This window comes from Rhopilema esculentum, chromosome 16 (genome assembly GCF_057945365.1).
Source record: "Rhopilema esculentum isolate cy_ngs chromosome 16, ASM5794536v1, whole genome shotgun sequence".
NCBI lineage: Eukaryota > Metazoa > Cnidaria > Scyphozoa > Rhizostomeae > Rhizostomatidae > Rhopilema > Rhopilema esculentum.
The window spans coordinates 5,854,682-5,873,109 of record NC_142830.1 but is presented as its reverse complement, the minus strand read 5'-3'; the positions used below and the strand labels follow the sequence as shown (position 1 = coordinate 5,873,109).

Below are 18,428 nucleotides of genomic sequence, written 5' to 3'. Positions count from 1 at the left end.
TGATGAATTGAAGTACGTTGAAAGATAACGGCCATATTGGTGCAATAAGTGCAGGACTAACCTGAATGTGCGATGGTGGTTGGCTGTGTCGTAGGCTTTTCAGTTGTAACTATATGAAAAAAACAGCCGTAGCAAACTAATGAGGGCAAATAATTGAGCCAAGGCAAAAAGGGAGAAATGAGAACAAACATGTTTAACTTAATAGGATATGCAAAAATCATACTTATATCTTTGAAACAGTTCAAGAGAACCGATCTTATATAGCAATAGAATGTTAAAAAGTATTGAAGAATCGAAAAAGTTTAAGAAAAGAACGGACTGATCTGAAGCTAATTTACTGAACAGGGAACTAAATACTGCAAACGAGATATCTAATTGCTATTAAACACTGTAGCTGAAGTCAAACTCAACTGCCTGAAACTGCATTGACTGGTTCGTGCTGTCAATCATTGTAACTTACAGTTTCTCAACGCTTTAATTGATTACAACTGATCCTTGATACTACGCCTGTTCTCTGTAGGATATACGAGAAGATCGTTCACAAAACCCACTGAAGAAACACAACTTTGACGGTGCAAATAAAAAAGCTTTGACAAGGTGCTTAGTTGCAAAAGGGAGCGACAGCCAGGGTTGCTGTTGTTTCTAAACAACATGTACTATAGGAATTGGCAAATGAATATCACCGCCCCTTTAGGTTTGTTTGTTTTAAAAAACGTGCCACTTTAACCTTAAAATGCTATGAAACGTGGCGGTAAAGCATCTGATTTCTTGCCAGGACACGTTACTCCTGTCAACCAACCTGCCGCGGAGCCAACAGCAGAATGAGTAAGGCAACGTACTCACATCATGGTGTTTTCCGTAGTTCATGCACATATATTGTCCTTTATAATAATTATGGAACAAAGAACGGAATACGGATTTCCCTGTTATTGGTGAAAATGAAGGAAAGATTCTAAGGAATCAAAGCATATAATATCCGAAATAAAATATTTGATTCTCAATAAAATTAATCAAGGTTTGATTGAAAGTTTGCGGAGACAAAAAGAAGGAAATCTCTGCGAAAGGCGACAGCTAGAGCCATCTCTTATAGAAAGTGCGAAAGGGAGATTCTCCTAAGCCTACAAGAAATGTTTCCTGTTAACGGTCAAGGATAAGAGAACTAATCTTCGCAAAAATGACTAAACGGGAGAGGTATCCGAATTTCTTCTCGCTTTTCTATTAACAGACTGCGAAACTCCCTTCATTTGAATTTGATAATGTTTAATGTGGTAATATATGGCAGGGAAAGTAAAGTAAAAGTTTTTGGTTACTTTTTTATAAAACGTACGGGCTGTGTCTGGTCTGACACTGATAAGCATTAAAATGCACTGCAAAATGCACCGATGACTGAACAGCCTGCACTGAATTGCAACTAATAAGGGATTTGGACCAGCAAGTTATCTTACTTGATCTTTTGGAGTGCATGGAGCAGAAAAAAAATATATTATCAGATTAAGAAACTATTTAGTATCACTGCCTGCCATCCAAGAAACATCTTTATGCCCTACCTTGGATGTTACGCTTGAGATCCGAATCATATCTAGCAAAAAACCCTTTCGATGTTTGCTGTCCGTCCGAGACGAATTCGAAAAGGGCTGAGTCCCCATCAAAAGTAAATTGTTTTTTGCTTTCGCGAGTGATAATGGCAGGCTTTTCATTGGTCGGGTTTATACCGCCTGCGGAATATGCGAGGAAATCGCCACTACTTTGACCAACATCAAAGCTTTCCAATGTTACAATTAAACTTTTGGCTTGAGGTACGCTGAAAACCCAGAGGCAAACCACCTCGTTAGGATAAGGATTCGGGTAATTCGGACTTGCAAAGATGCCGCTGGTTTCTTCCAAGAGTCCTCCGCACTTCCGATCTGCAAAATAACAGAAAGAAGAAAACCAGATTATTCCTAATCCGCTTAGTTGGCAGACCCAGTTAAGAAATTACAATATTTAAAGGCTATCTGACGTGCAGTTACAACCAGTCAACCATTTCCTTTTACATTTATTCGTTCGTATTTTATCGCACGAAGATTAAGTCCAGTGAAATGGTTTGCCGCAAAAAGTACAGCATTTGAAAACAACCATAAACATACTTTGTAGCCGAAAATGCTTTTTATCAAATATTGCAATTAGGAAAATAAAAATCTCAAAAGAAATGTAAGATCAATGGATTGAAATTCCAAACAACAAATTCACAATAAACAAAGCATAACAATTGTCAACTACTAATCCAGATCAACAGCAGAATGGGAGAAAACGTTAGATATATACAAGACCATATGGCGAAGAGATCTTTTCGCGTTGATGTCGACAGTGATCGCGCACTGTGCCACGTTGAACGATATAACCGAAGGAAATCAGGCGCGTGCAGCTAGCAGTCTGAGCATATTTTGCTACAAAAGAACTTTCTTTCTTTCAAATGTAAAAGGTATTGAACAAGAAGTTGTAAGATTTAATGGGTGTCTACATTGACTGTGGTTAGCAGATATGGCAACCATTAAACTGACGCGTGATATTAAAGGCAGAATATCAAATACTGTTAACCACTTTGTCAAAGGAAAATAAAATATATTTAAATAAATTGAACAAGTATTTGAATATTCCGTTTTACATAAAAGAGGCTAGAACCTGCAGTTTATAGTGACCGGGGCGATGTGGAATGCGTCTGTCTTCCTACCCTTGACACACGTTTTTTGGGAATCCTCTTTTTGGTGACGAGACATTTTCCTATCACTGTTAACCGCAACGGGAAGGAGACAGGGACAATTCTGGAAGGACATGGGGAACTTGCGCATATTTGAAAGGTAGAAAAATGCATAGAAGGTAACAAATAACTGAATAGTACTTCAAATTTGACGATTAGAATAAAGAAGCTCCGATAAAGCAAACATTACTGCGGCATTTAACCTTATAAAAGCCAAATAGCGTTCTGCTTATGTTTAACATAAGATATTATCTTAGTTTAACTATGGACTGACGCGCTGTTTTCGTCCAAAAATAGTTGTAATAACATCAGGTGTTTAGAAACACAGCAGATACAGTTATCTACTCCAAATAATTCAGAAAATGAAAACCTGATGAATGTACAACAGTTATACTATTATTTGGAATTCTATTTATGATATGATACTCTAATAACAAGCATGCCAAGACAAAATGTGTTATCAAACAGAGAAGATGCACGGCCATGTAAGATATGACGGTACACAGAATGTTTAGGTTTACATCCCACGTTAGTTTATAACAATTCATGTTTTCTTATTAAGAAGAGAATAAAGGACCACACATGCTTGGCATTGACTCATGGGTCGGTGCCCAGGGACACGCCCGGTAATATTGTGTAATCCATTGATCAAGGGTTCTGCTGGTAAAACCGAAAAGAGGCCGCCCTTCAAGTATGTCATTTCCAGACAAGATTGGTATATTACCACTGAATATTACTACGAGAACAACCTATTTTGTACTTTGTACTACGTTTTTTAATATTTGACTAAATTGGTTATGGGATACGTGACTTTGTCTATGAAAAGGATTGTCTGATATCGAAGTTGTCTAATGAAACCTTATGAGAACTAAAAGAAAGGGTCTAGTATTTATTCACCATAAATTGTCCAGAAAAAGATTAAATAAGACAAGGCTATTCTGTTTATCATAGGAACACATACTGGCAGTGAACAAACTTCCCAGCATATCTAATATTTATGCAAGCATAAAACCAACAGAATAAAATTAGATTACAAAATTAGATCATTGTTGAAATTTTCCCAGGAGCTGGGAATCTCTGCTGAAGTATGGAAAACGCAAACATTTCGGGGACAAAAGGCGTACAGACGTCTGCAACCGTTTCGACGATTAAGCACGATACACTGAGGTCTCTCACTAAAAGCAATACGAAATACTCCAGAAATAGAGAGAGAGAAGGGGGGGGGGGGGGCGGTTCTTGGTCAACTTATAATTACCGTGATCCCTCGATAATTCATCCTTAACGGTGCAAGGAAACTTTTTATGCTCCTGGGGTATGTTGAGATATCCCTGGAGCTGAATGGAAAAACACTATCAAATTATGATATCTTTGATTATGTTATGAAACATAGGAATAACTTTCAATGAAAAACCAAAGAATCTTCTTTTTCAAAAGTTACTGCTATCTTAATATGTTAGTAAAGAACTAGCGATATTATCAAAGAGCGCGTTTTCATAATCTAGATTTTGTCTCCTTCAATGAAAGATCCATAGAAAAATCTCGATTACCTGAGGTCACGTGGAAATCTGGGAAATAACGAAATGACAGATAACAGACAGACTACACCAGTCTTATAGATCGATGTTGTGAAGGCAAAATCAGATTCGACAAGATCTCAATATAGACCTTTTAATGTCAGTTCAGTTGTGGGAAACATAAAAAGGAAAAAGACATTTGCCACCGTAGGCTCGACAATTCACATATCTAAGAAAAGACTGATCGAAATATTCGTGAAGACAAGATGGGTAAAGCCAGGCAAAGCGACTTTATGTATTGGCGCCATCCTGGTACAGGTTTTGAAGAAAGTGGGAGTGGCCATCAAGATACGAAGATGCTACACCCATACGGCAAGCATAGTGGCACGATTTTACTCTCCAGTTTTCACTTCCCATAGCTCTCATTTTGCTTTGCGTTTGGGATATATACTCATAGAATATAGACTGGCGAATCGCCGCCTTCCAATACGTGTCCTGTTCTCTTTAAAATAGACTCATGCAAATCCACCTAATATTTGTGATATGTAATATGATGAGGGGGATAAGAAATTGGAACCCAGAAAGAAAGGTACAGAGATTAGTGAAAAAGGATTTAGGGCTAAGAGACGTGGCACCAAAAAAGGAAAACCCCATTCAATACAACTTTCTTGCGTATCTGTTGAAGAGGTTTAACAAGATCAAAGCCTTATACGTAAATACAGCAGCAAACATGATTATTTTAACATCAGAGAGAAACAGTTCTAATAGGAGATACAATAGAAATTTGAAGAGCAATCTTATAAAACTGACAAAACTTCATTTTTGCGGGTGCTCGCTGGATTTGCAGAGACCTTAACCTTTTAAGAATAGGCTCAAGGAGATTCAAACGTTTGTGTATGCCAAAAGCTCCTCGTTTCATTTTTCTATGTTGCTTGACAAGTTTGATCACGACATGCTTCTTGAGGGCTAAGGCATAGATAAATAGGCTTTTTCGCATCACAATAAAGATTTCCCAGTTGAATTACTCTATTTCTGATTCTATTCAACTCAGTCAATTTATCGAAGTGAACAAGTGGTAAACACATGGCGGTTGTCATTAAAAACAAATGTTACAGCAATTAGAAGTAATATCATAGCTTGGAGTAGATATAGATCGAGGAATTTATATCATTACAAGGGTTGTAAGTGTACACCACCAAATAAATCAATATAGAGTACTAATTGCACTAATACAATCGGACTGGAAGTATATATGGAAAACAGCGCACATCAAACATGGTACTTAGAATCTGGACTCCATATGACCTTATACCAGACATGAGGCCAACCACTTGTTAAGGGTTGCGTGATTTTTTTTCGCGAACATTGACCATCTTTGAGCAACATATGCTAGTTTCCTGGCACAGAGGTAGGTTCCGGGAAAGGAACCGCTGCCTGTGCTTTCGAAAACAAGCTTACATAAAGAGCCCTGGGGTGCAACCCAATGGTGCGGCATATAAATGAGTAATAAATCGACGATTTTCCTCAAATTTCCTGTGTCAAATTAGACTGTGACCTTTGTGAGTTGAGAAATCTATTTGGTTGACCGACTGAAAAAATTGCGTGCCGTATATTTGTCATCTCAATTTACCCCTTAATATGAGTGGATATCACGAAAACCGCTAGTAAGACCTGTGATTCTTTGTCAAGACAACGAAACTGGCGCCAACAACACCGACTGAGCAAGACTGAAGTACAAGGTAAACAAAAGCATTGTTGCTGTTGCTGCAGTGACTTTGGAGAAGTACATTTGTCCATGGAATAACATGCTAAATCTACTGCAAAATAACAAAGAACAAATTCCACAGAGCAAAACCCAGAAAATCTTTTCGGCAGATGCCAGTCAATAATATTTTCTCCAATGCTAGGCGTCTCTAGAAATTCATAAAGTGCATTAATTTCCAATGTACGGATTTTTTTAGCCTGTGAGTAGGAAATTTCGTTCTTAATTTTTTCATTTTTCGCTAGCAAAAAGTGCAGCTTTTTAAAACTGATGGGTATTTTTCTGAGAAAGTACTGTTATTAATGTTTTTGTTATTAATTGGTTGTATTTTTATATATACCTTGGAAGATACTGCCAATAAGAGTTACCAGCACTGAGATGATTTTTAAAAGAGGGTCCATCTATAATTCATATAAAGGCGTTGCCTCGAAAGATTGATCCGGACTACTCCCATGAAGGGCACCGAGAGGCTCGAAGCGAGTTGGGTGCTCGCAGCATAAACAATCTACTACCCTACCCCTGTGATCTTTCAAGCATCCCTGGCACCCTTTAATCGTCCCTTTAGTGGGTTGAATTCATGGTAGCGAACAAGAATTGTTACAAATACATCCACGTGGTAATGCAATATTCCTTTTACCAGAAGCTTATCTGTAATTTTCGCAACAATTGTTGGCGATTATTATTAGCGATTAATCCCTCTTGCCCACTCACGACTTTTCGGTGAAGTTATACCCGGCTTTTCACTGTAATTGCTAAATGAATCCATTGATTGTCAAAATTACATTCATATCTTGACTATCACCTATTCTGTTCCGAACTAATTGAAATTTCGACCCAAAACAAAGGCGATCAATAACGTACAAATATGATTTGAATAAAATAAATTCATGTTAGGAGCCGTCACGATCTACATTAACTTATTCTTCGGGTCCCTTTGCATTTTATTGTACTATTTATACGGTTAAATGATACGAGGAATTTCAAAGGGTACTTTTCCCTAACATTATTGCAAGTAGTGCAATTGAATTAATTACACATTCAGCGAACACCGGTGCATTATTCCAAAGTTAATTTTATCAAACAATGCTCAGAATTAAGGCATCTACCAGTGGAACGTTACAAGTGCCCGAGCAGACATGTGCTTAGATGGGGGAAACCTACCCCGCCATTCTGGCTTATTGTGGGGGGGGGGGCACTGCAGTATGGTTTTGGAGTTCTTTTATGGGGGGGTCCCCATATCAAAGAAGAAAGAGGGGGATTGCGATTATTTCAGTATCATTTTTACAGTATAAGCTCGACACCGAATATTTTGCCTGTTTCTATAAATAAGTAAAATAAGTAAGGATGAAATGGTTGAAATATCTAAACAACGATAAAACGAAGTTAGCTCTCATTCACAAAGCATACGGCCGGGATCGGTTAAATAATTTGATAAAATACCAGGGTGCACCAACAGCTCTCCGCAAAAACCCGGAGGACGGGCAAAAAACCAGACCCTTGGTGAAAGAACCGGATGCATAGTTCTACATGAAAATGTCACGCGGATGGAAGAAATTGAAACGCGCGTTGTGATGGAATACGTTGTGGGCTAACCTGGGCATTTATTGTTATATTATATTATGTTCAAAGAAACAATGAAACATGTCGAATAAAATATCGTTGATCTGCGGTTTGCCAGAAATGTCTGCAGGTTTATCTATCGAATTCCAGTCAACTGAATACACGGAGTAGATGAGCCAACTAAAAAAACATGCAACCCTTAAAGCGATTAGAATGAATGTGCTTATAGGAAGACAGATAATTTACAAGTGGTTGAAGCAGATGCTGAGTAGCAATGATTTTCAAACCATCAGTGATTAACAGTGAAGTATTAAATGATCTGGGAATCACCTCTCTAATTCTGAAGGTTTTATGCAATGCAAATCTTTGACCAAACAACAAAAATATTCAAATACCTTTATGCACCACCAAGTCATTTGTGTCCGTGATCCCAACTACACCAGGCAACCCTGCTGTGATTTTGCGTAATTTCAGACCATCTATTCGCTTCCAACCTGAATTTCCAGTTGGCTTCACTATGTTTACATTTTCACGTTTGAAAACCTCACCGTTGCTTGTCAACGTCCAGACTGAGCCATCGAACCCAGTAACAACAGACTTGATTTCTTTGCCAGGTATGGCATCTACCTTACTCCAGTTCTTAATCAAGGACAGGTGGGCACTTGAGCCTTTGCCAAAGTAAATTCTGTCATAAAAGTCAATTGCCCAAACACCATAACTTCCCGCTGAAATGAATCGATAAGTTCCCCAAATTTGCCTCCACGATGTGCCAAAACGATTGGATTTAGTGATTCCATCCCGGTAGTACAGCTCTCCTTTGCGAGTAAGGGCATATACACATCCACGAAGGCCCGATTCAATTATTTTGAAGCCTCTTCCACTCACTGGCACCCATTCTTTGCCAACAGGTAACAAGGGCGAAACTCCGTCCCTAAAGAGCGGAACCCCAATTTTCTTTTGCAATCCCCAAACACCTGCAGCACCAGAGGAAACCCAGCTTAGCTCAAGATCTTCCAAGCTATTTACTTCAGTCCATTGACCTTTTAAACCAGTGTGCACGTGGGGTTTTCCTGAATAATCTAATGCCCATACATATCGAGAAATTCCTGCATCTATTTGTGCAATGTTTGCTCCCAAAAGCGAGTTACTTGGCAATTTTGTCCAATTTCCTGGCAATGAGCTTGTGTTTCCAAAAATGCTGAAGAAGAATGCACAAATAAATGCCAGTTCTCTAGGGATGCAGTCACGTAAATCCATCCTTGAGCTATGCTTCTCTCAAGTGGCTTATTCCTCAACCCAGCCAATCTGAACAATACGCGGGTCTTATCACCAACACACAATCAGTACGGGTTCAAGAACTTGTCTTGGAATAACAATGCAAAGCCAAGCCGAAATTACTGCAGTGAAAACTTTGCCTTGATTAGAGCGATTGTAATCCCCTACATTTAAGCAATCATGCGATTTATCACATCTTTTCTAATCGTCGGCATCGTAAATACGGCTGGCCATCCGACCTCAGACTGGAATGCCACAGCAAAGCAATCATCAACAGGACTCGAAAACAACAGAAACAGGGAATGACCAGCCCTGCACTTGCCGCTGGACGACAGCCTCGGGCGAGCACACAAACGAGGAAGCGAGTCACCTGCACCGGGGCCACTAATATAAGCCTTCTTGGGTTATATTTAGCATTAAAACGTCGGAATGACTGCCAACAAATCAAAGCAAACTTTTCACAGACTGCAACAATATTGATAGATTTTTAAAATAGGCAATGGCCAAGATTTTGCATCGAGTGCCTTGGGAGGTCCTCAACAAGCGGGGGCAGGGTTCCCCTTTCGGCTTTTCTTTGCCTGTTTTAGTCATTTATATAAGCGCAAATTTCAAGCAGATTAAGAAAACCATCTCTTTGTTTAACTAATTCACTTGAACGTTTTGCGCGTTTTTTCAAGTGGCTGACAATTTTTCAAGTAATTTTACCTCGAATGGAGAAACATCTTTGTGTCATTCCAGCCAACAGGTGGGAGGCCAGAAGTATTCGATGAAGACAGGTTTATCTAAAACTGTGTTCTGTTACTAATTTATTTGTAATTCATATCAGTCAGAGAAACACTATACAACAATTTTATATCAAATTTTGCTATTAACCTTGCTGCACGATTATTGAGCTTTTGAAATCCGCTTGGCAGTCTTCCCTGTATTCTAGCAAGTAAACTGTGAGTAACGTGACCTTTATAGTGTCTTTTATTTACAAATATTTGAAAACCACATCAGAACATAGAATGTTAAAGCAACGGAACGGAGGCTGTTTCATGAATTGTAGAAAACTATTTTAGAATAGTTTCTCAATTTTTAAAGAAATGCAATGAGAGCTCGTTATGAGCATACAGAGATGGACCAAGAAGTAGAACGAGTAAAAAATGGTAGCCCTATTCTATAAAAGTTTTCTTCGTAACCCTTATTTTGATAATAAAGTTTAATATTCTTCTGAAAAAATAGTAACAGTCTTAAGCTTTCGGAGAAAAAATAATACAAAGCTGAGAGCGAGATGCAAACTACGAATAAAAAATAACAATGATGTGCAACTACCTCTGCAGCAAAAAAATATTAAAGTTTAGAATTATAGAGTTAGGGGAGATCATTTTCATCCATGTAAGCAGAACGTTTATTATTATTTGAGATTTCCAAGTGGCATAACTAAAAGAAGATAACTTTTGCTTCACGTAGGGAGGAAGTCAGCTTTCAACATGGCAGGCGTGACGTCGATGGCAGTGCGTGACAGTTTGTGATAATAACAATAAAGAGGAAGATAATAATAATAATACTAACAATAACAATAATCATCTGTGATGACAAAGATGTTGATTGACGTTTGATGATCGACAATTGATTGTAATAATGACGATGCAATATTTCCAAAATGTTAAGTGGTCAGTAAATGTTCTGAGAATTAAACCCCATTTGTTGCTGAATTTGTTGCCTAAATATCGTGTTGCAATATTAAGTTTTGTTCTACGCTGGCATAATTTTTAAACTCTGAATTTTTACGAGTTGATGTAAAGAAATTTCTTTATCTTATCAAGATATTTATGCAGTAAAACTTGCCCCTGTTGGGCGTATATATTAATTGATTGTTGTTTGATGATGATGATGATGATGATGATGATGATGATGATGATGATGATGATGATGATGATGATGATGATGATATTTTACACTCGAACTTTGATCACAATTTTGCTTTTTTGATTACCATATGAGTTTTCATGGATTGAATGGAATAAATGCGTATTCTATTCACCCAAGGACGTAGCGGATAACACAGGTTTGAGGGGGGCGGGGGTTGAAAGGGAACTTCCCAAATGGAGCCTGAATGCTATAACTTTTTCGCGATTAAATAGGGGCTGCACCCCCTGCCTCATGGTCTCCTATGTATTCAACTCACTGATACAGCCACTTTCTGAATGGCACATTTCCATATTATTCCCGCTCATAAACTCCTTCCCAGTCTTAATAGGACAATAAACCTCTATAAACTTTGCCTCGCCAAAGCTTAGACTGGAGAAGATTGACATGATCGTTGATGAAAACCAAACGATAAATCAAAATAATTATTATGACTAGACCTGCCAACCAGTTAGAAAGGTTATATAAAATAGGGCGCCACTTGAAGCTTAAGATTAATACGTCTCACCAATACATACATCGTTGTTAAAATTAATTGTACTTTTTTATACGATGAAACACATGTTGTGTTGTCTCGTGGAAATAAATGTAGTAGTATCTATACAGCTTTACTTTGGTCATTTCTTGTAAGTGTAGCCCATTTTCTGATTGCAGTATGAAGTTACATCATAATAAACAGCCAATTAGCTGACATAGTCATAAAAAAAACGAACATATTCGCTGTTGACCTCGAAGTACTGACTTTGTATATTCGGGCTGTCTAGAAAAGACTGCAGTTTGCAGGTTGGCAAACAATTTTGAGTTCATTATAACTGTTGAACGATAAATTTACAAATATACCTGTGGTGAAATACATGTTACTTTGACATAGTTATAAAATCATATTGACGACCACTGTTCTAATTTCAGACTCGAAACGAGGGCTCTGTTTCGTTTTCAAATTGGCTTTAAGCACTTTAAAAAGGTAAATTAGGCCGCTTCTCTATCATTGGACTCAAATATATAGAGCGGGCACAAAGAGAGGCCGCTGGAAGGGGGCATATGTCTAGGATGCCTGAGTGAAAAAAAAACATTTCTCAAAGGGTGTTGAATATTGTTTACTGCCAGGAATGCTTAAACGGCAGGGAAAATGCTGCAACTAGGGCCATTGAGAAGATTTGGAGGCCTTGGGCAAAGCACAAAAATGGGGCCCCTAGCGAGCAGAAAACCTTTCCGACCACGCCCTTTAGATTGTCTTAAGATACTTTCAGAATACGTTTTGCAGTTTCTTGTAATCGTTCAAAACTTTTTACTATTTATAGGCATACGTTTCTTACGTTTGCTTAACACCATTCTTATAATGGAATTCAATACTTTATGAGGCCCCCTAGACCCCAAGGCTCTGGAGAAATTTACCACCTCGCCCCCACTCAGCGTTTCTGGCTGATACCCCTGCTTGTATGTTTGGGAATCTTCACTTAAAAATTGGACTTAACATTAGCTACAGTAACATAAGTCGAACCCAGAATGTTTAAAGTAATATTAGATTTTCGAAATTCAATCCATTGTTAAAAACAGTATTGCCTTTCTTGACATAGCTTTAGTTACAAGATAACTATACAAATTAAAGCAGTGCTTGCAGTTTACCAGTTTCTTTCAGTAAAACTCTTTTTCCTGATTTGATCTAGCATTACTATCATTTTGCAATCTTCCGGCTTTCATTAACTGCATTTGTGTATTCTGATATAATGACTTAAATGGTTTATTTCTCTAAGCAAATACTTCTACAAAAAACATCTGCTAAAAATGCAGCAACAATGATCATGATGCCTATTTTGGCTGTCAGGTCTTATTAAAGAAGCTGACTCTTGACTCTATAGGCCAGCTTGGTTGCTTCCAACTCAGCAAAGATTTAAGAAGTTCAGGTGCACCAGTTCAGGTATATACCCGAAAACCTATTTTAACAGGTTACAATAAGTTTGTTCTCTCACGCTTTTCCTGTTGATCCTCCTTTAACCACTTCCCATGTCTGCGAAAGCTTTCTACCTTCCGCATCCTTTAATTCCCAGTGTAAACGAATCAATTGTAATAATTCAATTCGGTTTTTCTCAATTAATCCTTCGTTTCCGATATGCTAAATTTATTATTCAAATTGATTTTTAAAGATTCTCATTTTTGATCGCATATTTCTTGAAGGATCAGCAAAATTTGCCGAGGATTGTGTGCTATCACTGTCACGCAATTTCCAGCACCAAAAGAGAATTAATTTCATGCAAAATTACATTGAATGGGCCCTATAACGCATGGTCTGATGTCCCCTGGGTATAAGTGTCTCAAAAGTTGGAGCAGAGGAACAGAACATCAGTGACATCATTTATTCATTTATTCAAATAGACCCACTCAGAGCACACAAAGCTTTTTTTGGCCACCAGTGCAAAAGTGCGCAACAACAACTTGAATCTCTTAAATAATGAACATTCTAGGGCAAATGGCATGAAAGTGAGGAATACGTTCAAAACTCGCAATTTGAAGGCCCTTTATAAGCAAAAGCTTCAAGTGATGAAACTATAATACTCTGGACATGAGTCATATGCATACGATTGGAAGGCGAATAGAAAGTGTGTGGATCAATAAATACTTCGCCTTTCAAGTAAATCACAAGACATAGCTAAAAATGTACGGGAAACCTATAGATAAGGTGTGTCTGTGACTGAAATTTGGAAGCCATGCACATCCTAGTCCGCCCCGTAGCACCTGCAAAAAGCTTCGTAAAGTTGAAGGTTAGGCCGTTTTGTTGAGCGATTAATAGTTTGAAAAATGCAGTATAACCTCCTAAAACACATGTTTCAAGCAACCTAGCTTAGTCTGCAAATCAATATGATTGAGCAGGTTAGTATCTGGACCTATTTTTCTTGCATCTAAAAATCTGCATATCACACACCCATTTGCAAGTGTTTCAGAGCCTTTCCAAACCATACTACTATTGGCGGTTCAATTTCCGATCCAAAGAGGCACAACCAAAAGAGAGGTTAGTAATTATAGTAATGGTTTTGAGAGTTTTCTGGTGTCTCAACTATCAATGAAGATTACCATTGAGGATTTACACTCGAGGGCGGTTCGTACAAGAAGAATGCATGTGTCAGTAGCTGCGAGCAAAATCTATGGGCTATTTGATAAGCTAGCTAAGATTTCATAGAATCCCTTGGCGACGATGAAGTAGGTGATGCAAGAAACTTTTATATTTTGACCAGTTCGTATTTTCGGTGGCAAACAATTCTGAATTCAATTTAGGGACGTTTTTAAACTATTAGGGTAAACTCCTAAAGGGAAATACATCTTACGTGCATTCGTCGATGGATTGGGAGTCTTATAAAGGTTATTAGATATTAATTAAGCCTGTCTTATCTTGTTATCCAGGCCTAAAATAGTATTAGAATAAGATGATGATATCCCTGTTTTGAAAATGTCAGGATTTCACCATCTTAAAATATACCAAGATCATTCACTCTTTGACTACTGACATAAGCCGTGCCTTAAGCATGCCTTGTTGAACATACTCGTTTTAAGTTTTAAACAGATAATTTGCTATTGGAGATGTCCTTGTTATGCACATCCTTAAAGAAAAAGTTGAATGCGAGAAATGCAAGAAAGTAGGAAAAGAATAAATTAATTATTCAAATAAATCGAAAGCTAATCTGCGGGACGGTGAAAAATACCAATGTGCGAAGAAGGGCAAATTGCAAAGAAGGCTGGTTAAAGTTATTATCATATAAGTGAAAGTTTATACGGATATTGGAAGCAAAATGTAAAGATACGATGCAAAATGTTGTTACCCTGGTGTAGGTGAAATATTTTGAAATCGCCATGTCCCGAAAAAGAAGTACATAGCAACGAGAAATTAAAAAAATTTGTCCAAAACAAAAACAAAATTTCACATCGGGTCGGTAAAGAAGTTCATCTAATTTATTAGTTTGTCTTTGCAAAAAGCGATTGCTTTTTTCGGACCAACAAGAAGTATCAATGTCGTATTGAAAACAGTTTAATTGGAGAAAATTAATCAGAATATCAAGGCCAAAAAATACACTAAAAACAATCGCACAAAACAAAAATAGAGTATTTTTCAAAACTCTGTTTAAATAGACCACCTTGAGTCACAGAAAATTCAAGCGTTTCTTCATTGTGACATTCGCGGACATTCAAGTTAATATTCGATCATCAAATCTGAATTCTACCCTCAAATCATTAGAAACCGGTGTCAAATGCGTTTTGGTAGCCTTAGACAAACCAGTGGCGTAACGGAGGCGTCTAGGGCCATTTTGGAAAAACTGAGACAGGGGCCCTTATTCACGGAAAGCAGAAAGTCCAATCCAACGATGTATAACATGTGAAACACCATAGCAAGACGTGAAAGTTATACTTTTTTCTCGTTAACTAGGGCAAGCTGTGTAATGAAAGCTTTTGAAAATGAGATGAATAGGTGAGCCCCTTTTTCGGTCGGGGGCCCTTGGCTATCAAATTAAGATGCCCCTAAATGCGTTACGCCACTGAGCAAAATGCATTAAAACTCCTTCTAATAAAAAACGTGACCTTATAAAAAATATATTAACTGAATTTTGCATTAAAAAACGCAAAACGGTCCGGGCTCAAAATTGCATCACATAATTAAACATTTTCGATGTAACATTGAGGATGTGATTTTTCAGCATTGGGTTCCATGAAGCATATTCAACCGGCAGAAGGTAGTATTGCTTAGGTATATTGGAGGTTGAAACCGGTAGATTTGAGAAGAATTATATTCTTAGGATAGAAAATGTGGACTATTGTCATTCCTTGAATATAATAACTGCTGTGGTGGATGACATTTCCTTTTCCATTTTTCCCCTTCATCAGAATGTTAATAATTCTATATTATATGTGATTTAATCAAAATTAATTTTGTCTTTGTGATAAATTTATCTGGTTGAGTCCAGAAGATATGGATAGGCTAGTATCAGTAGCTAACTGGATTTTAAATCAAGGGAATATTTTGGGAAAACTATTATGTGCGTATCTGCATATTTATGGTCTAGCTAAAAGTTTTTCATTTTTTACTCTTGTATAACCTGATTGTCGTAGTTTGATATATGCTGTTGATTTGTTGTTATCAAAATTATGTTATGGTTTTTATGTTGGTAGTGGGCCATTTCAGCCTACAAGCCATAACTAAAAGAATATTTTGCCTGATTTTTTTAAACTAGCTGAAAAATTTCTGGTCTCAAAATATCTTCTGTACAGTGGCCATTTCAAATGACACTCTAAAATTCGGCTGAGCTCGTATTAAGATTGTCATAAACATGCTTATTTTGATATGAACCGAAACAAACATTTCTGATTAAGACATTGTTAATTATCATCTTTTTCTTTATTCTGACGGCAGGATGGTAGAGCGTTTAGTCGGATGTTCTGACCACCAGGTGTTCTAGATAAAGGAACTCTGTAAAACTAAGACTCTACGTGGTATGGTTTTAACTGCGTCATCTTTTCTTATTTATTAGCGAGAAAAATGAAAATCCAGGCGTGTCTATGAAACTCAGTGCTGGTCGAGTCGCTTCATTGTTGTACACAGCTCGAAATTTTTATAAATTCTGCTTAGAAGATAATGCATAAATAAGGAAAGGATGGTCCAGCAGAGATTTTTTCGAGCAATTGACGAAAAGTGAACAATGGGAATGAATACAACTATACAAACATAGCTCTGTGTTGCTTCTGTTTAGCAATTATCGTTCCCACAAGATTTGAGTTGCAGAAAACATATTGAATAGCTTTTAAAAAGTGGGACATTTATAGATTAAGTACATTTATGCCTAGTGGTATTGTGAGTTTTACTGCAACTTTGCACTGTGACTCCAACAAAAGACCACAAAGAAATTCACGAAACCTAAGGATTAATTTGGGGTAGTTGTACACAGACCTTTATTACATTTAGTGACCGCCATTCGTTTCGGCATCGTTTGAATCACGGCACAAATTATAAATGAGGAAGAGATGTATGAAAAAGGCTGTTGTGCTTAGAACCTCGAAAACTGTTTTTTTATAATGGGCTTTCTGTTTACTGTACTTCAAGTTACAGCTACTACGCACCCGTCAAGATTGTTGGGTGAAAATTAATGTTTTGGATTTCTCGCCAATGAATGTTTGCCAGTTATCAACTCAACATATTCTCGCGATATATTAACTCCGCTGTCGAACTAAATCCTTTACCTACTATCAGTCTGGTAAAATATCCTTTTAATGCAAAATGAATAAAGGTAAAATACTATTCTAAACTGAGCAAAGCACGCGAAGAAATGGCGCCGCCTGGGTTGGTAGGGTTTAAGATTAACATCAGGATAAAATTCAAAAGAACCACGTCATGAAATAAAAGGGCGCGGTCTTAACACCATTATTGGAGAGGTAAAGCTGCTTGCATTGGAGGGGGCAGATATCTTCGCCGGCAACTTCATACCAAACTACTGGGAACACATATAGAGAGAGGCTCAATACGGGTAGACACGTCTGAAGTCAAGTACTTTATAAAAGAAAAGTCTCCAAATAAGTTGATTAGTAGGAGCTCTGATCGCGTCGTCCTTGGTACAAACGCAATGAAATGCTCCAACTTACGGAAACATCCCAAGCTAAGCTGCTTGAGTTCAAATTGACTTCGAAAATTCTTGTTGTTAAACCTATAAACCCGTTTCTATTCAATTGTCAAAAATAAAACATCTATGAGAAATATGTGTCCAAAACATTACTATAAACCAGGAGCTTAATCATATTTACAATATGTTATTCCAATTCAAAGGAAAAAATCTCCAAACGATCTTATGTAATTGAGAACGACGTAAAAGATTTGGGAGCTCAAAAAGACTTTTTGGGACGAAAATTAGACTAAATCAAAAGAGAAATGTTGCGGTTTTTAAAAAAAAGTCATTAACAAATGCTTGAGGTTTTGTTAGATCGTTTACAGGAATGCTGTAAGCTTGCATAATCAATGACATGGTTTGAACTAAAAACGCGATCACCGACTTGTACCCTGTATATTTGGCATATGAGCTGAAGCAACACTGAGGATTAAATAGATATGTTCGCTTTTCTTACATCTCTTTAATAAGGATTGACTCTTTTCGCAATATTTTTATCGCGACTATTAAATGCATTTATCGCCTGTACAACAATAAACTTCAGAACGTTGCATTGGTAAGATCCTTTAAGGCAAAAAAATTCAGCTTCATGCAACTATTATCTAAATTAATTAGGAAAATAGTGATTTCCTGTCATTGTATTCTTGAAAAGAACGGTGCAATTTGCCTGCGGAGATTATGATGACTCTTGAAATATGTTTACAAGCATGGCATTCTTATATGAAAAGATTAAGAAAAAAATTCCTTCTTTTTTCTTTCGATAAAAAAAATTACGCTAAATATTGTCAATTAATAGAAAGATATTATGATAGCTACAAAAGTTCCCTTTTCATTGTTCAAACTTTATGTAAATATTTGCATGCTCGGTCTTTCCTGTAGGCAACCGCACTGTTCTTATAATATTACAATGATTCGAAAAAAGAAGAAGAAAATATTGTGTATAATGAATGAAGTTATTTTATTTGTAGCTTTGGGCTTCGTTAGCATTGAATTAATAAAATATTCGAAATCTCCTATTTGAAGATGATAGC

General features: G+C 37.2%; 1 protein-coding gene across 1 annotated transcript in view; it reads right to left on the bottom strand.

Annotated features, from left to right (window-relative positions):
* The window catches only part of LOC135681853 (uncharacterized), a 90,741-nt gene that overhangs the window by 41,551 nt on the left and 30,762 nt on the right, over window positions 1-18,428 (bottom strand). Inside the window, exons 21-24 of the mRNA XM_089112933.1 lie at window positions 9,219-9,313; window positions 7,969-8,842; window positions 1,548-1,904; window positions 62-109 (exon numbers count right to left, since the gene is read on the bottom strand). Coding sequence (XP_088969059.1) covers window positions 62-109; window positions 1,548-1,904; window positions 7,969-8,842; window positions 9,219-9,313 — 1,374 coding nt within the window. The remainder of the gene's footprint in view (window positions 1-61; window positions 110-1,547; window positions 1,905-7,968; window positions 8,843-9,218; window positions 9,314-18,428) is intronic.